At 38.1% G+C, this 1,827-nt stretch overlaps 1 protein-coding gene across 1 annotated transcript in view; it reads right to left on the minus strand.

Moving 5' to 3' along the window:
- The window catches only part of CLDN16 (claudin 16), a 39,248-nt gene that overhangs the window by 7,357 nt on the left and 30,064 nt on the right, over window positions 1-1,827 (minus strand). Inside the window, 1 exon segment of the mRNA XM_006871872.1 lies at window positions 852-1,043. Coding sequence (XP_006871934.1) covers window positions 852-1,043 — 192 coding nt within the window.

Below are 1,827 nucleotides of genomic sequence, written 5' to 3' on the forward strand. Positions count from 1 at the left end.
CAAATATACCACTAATTGAATAACTGCAAATTTTCATGGTAATTTTTTTTTAATGTTTTATTGTGAAGTATGTGATAGTTTATGTGGGAGAACGTTTGCTTTATATTCATCCTATCCTATATCGTTTCCTTGTTATGGTTACAATTCCCTCCATGCATCATCGACCAACAGAGTATACCCTGCAAGCCTGCCCCCCAAGCCTGTCCCCCTACCTCCCGGTCATCAGCACACTGCCCCTCTCTCTCTCTGGGTCTAAAGTCTCCAACTGCTCCATCTCTCCATGTCATCATCTCTGCCTCCATCTCTGGAGTCACTGCTTCTCTGGGTAGGGTCCTGCTTTGAGCTCTTCTCCATTGTCATGATAATTTTTGTTTTTAAGTGTTGTCAAGTGGGTTCTGACTCATAGAGACCTATATAGGGTTACCATCCTGTATAGGATGTTACCTAGATAAAGTAAACCTTTGTGGGAGCAAAAAGCTTCATCTTTCTCAATGGAGCTGACAGGCTTGAACTGCTGACCTTATAATTAGCAATCCAGTGTTTATTGTCCAGAGCCACCATGCTACCATTCATTGCAATAAGTAGGGATTAAATGTTGTTGTTGTTGTTGTTAAGTGCCATGAAGTCAGTTTCGACCCACAGTGACCCTGTATAGGGTTTCCGAGGAGCAACTGGTGAATTTGAACCACCAACACTGTGGTTCAAACAACCTTGAAATCCAGCTCATTAACCCACAGAGCTATACCAGGACTCCAGGGATTTTATGTTGTGCTGGTAAGATGAGTTTCCACTGGGTTGGGAAGTATGATGGTAGAAAAAAAACAGTGTGCTTTTTAAAAATTTGTTCTTACCTTTAAAGATGTATAAACAGCAGGTGAGAACTGTTCCAGCCAAAAAACAACCCAGAGATCCAGCCATTCCAAGCCAACAGGACCACCCAAATTTATATTGGATGCCAAGAAATATATTATGCAAAACCAGAGAAGAACGTTCCACATAAACATCAACAGCATACCAGACAGAGCCAATGATGCCTGGGGCACCTGAAAGAAAGAAAATATGCCTGGAGTCTTTTCACATCTGAATCCAAGGACATCTGCCTAGTACTCAAAATGTATGGCAACATACAGAGGGGTAATAACAGCATTATGTATCCATGGGAAACTAAATTTTGGACAGGCTTCCTGTGTCTCTTTATTTGGCCTTCAATTTCAGTCTTTCTTCCAAATTATACCTTAGTATATACATAAATGAAATAGATCAGTAGTCATTTGTTTCCCTGAATTTAAAATGGTCACTATAGGCTTCTTTAATTATCCTATCTTTCTAAAAACGATTTGAGTATTGTAGAAAAGAAAATATTCAAAACAAAAGAAAAACAATACACAGTCCAAGACAAATTAATATAGAGCATATGTTCACTCTGTATTGATTATTTCAATTGAACAGCTGAAACAGCTATCATTTAGAGTAGCCCACTCCCAGATCCATTACTGAATTTATACCAGCTATAGTGATTAACACCTTTAGGGAAGATAGGTTTTTAAACAAATAATTAAATTAAAAATTATCCTTATTAGAAAATAAACCCTTGTAACCCATCCCCTTACCACATCATATAATAATGGACCAGAACTATTACTCCTTTACAATCAAATTTAATGTCAATATTTCAGTCTATGTGACAATTGACTGTCTTGAAATATTGTCATTTGTGTCTGATCACTTAAAAGTGTAAATTGCATGTCAGGGCTTAGATGCAAAAAATAAAGCCATTAAGAATGGCAGCAGCGAGAACTTAGAGCAGCAGCGAGACGTGTAGTGTGG

Source organism: Chrysochloris asiatica, unplaced genomic scaffold (assembly GCF_000296735.1).
Source record: "Chrysochloris asiatica unplaced genomic scaffold, ChrAsi1.0 scaffold00177, whole genome shotgun sequence".
Taxonomy (NCBI): domain Eukaryota; kingdom Metazoa; phylum Chordata; class Mammalia; order Afrosoricida; family Chrysochloridae; genus Chrysochloris; species Chrysochloris asiatica.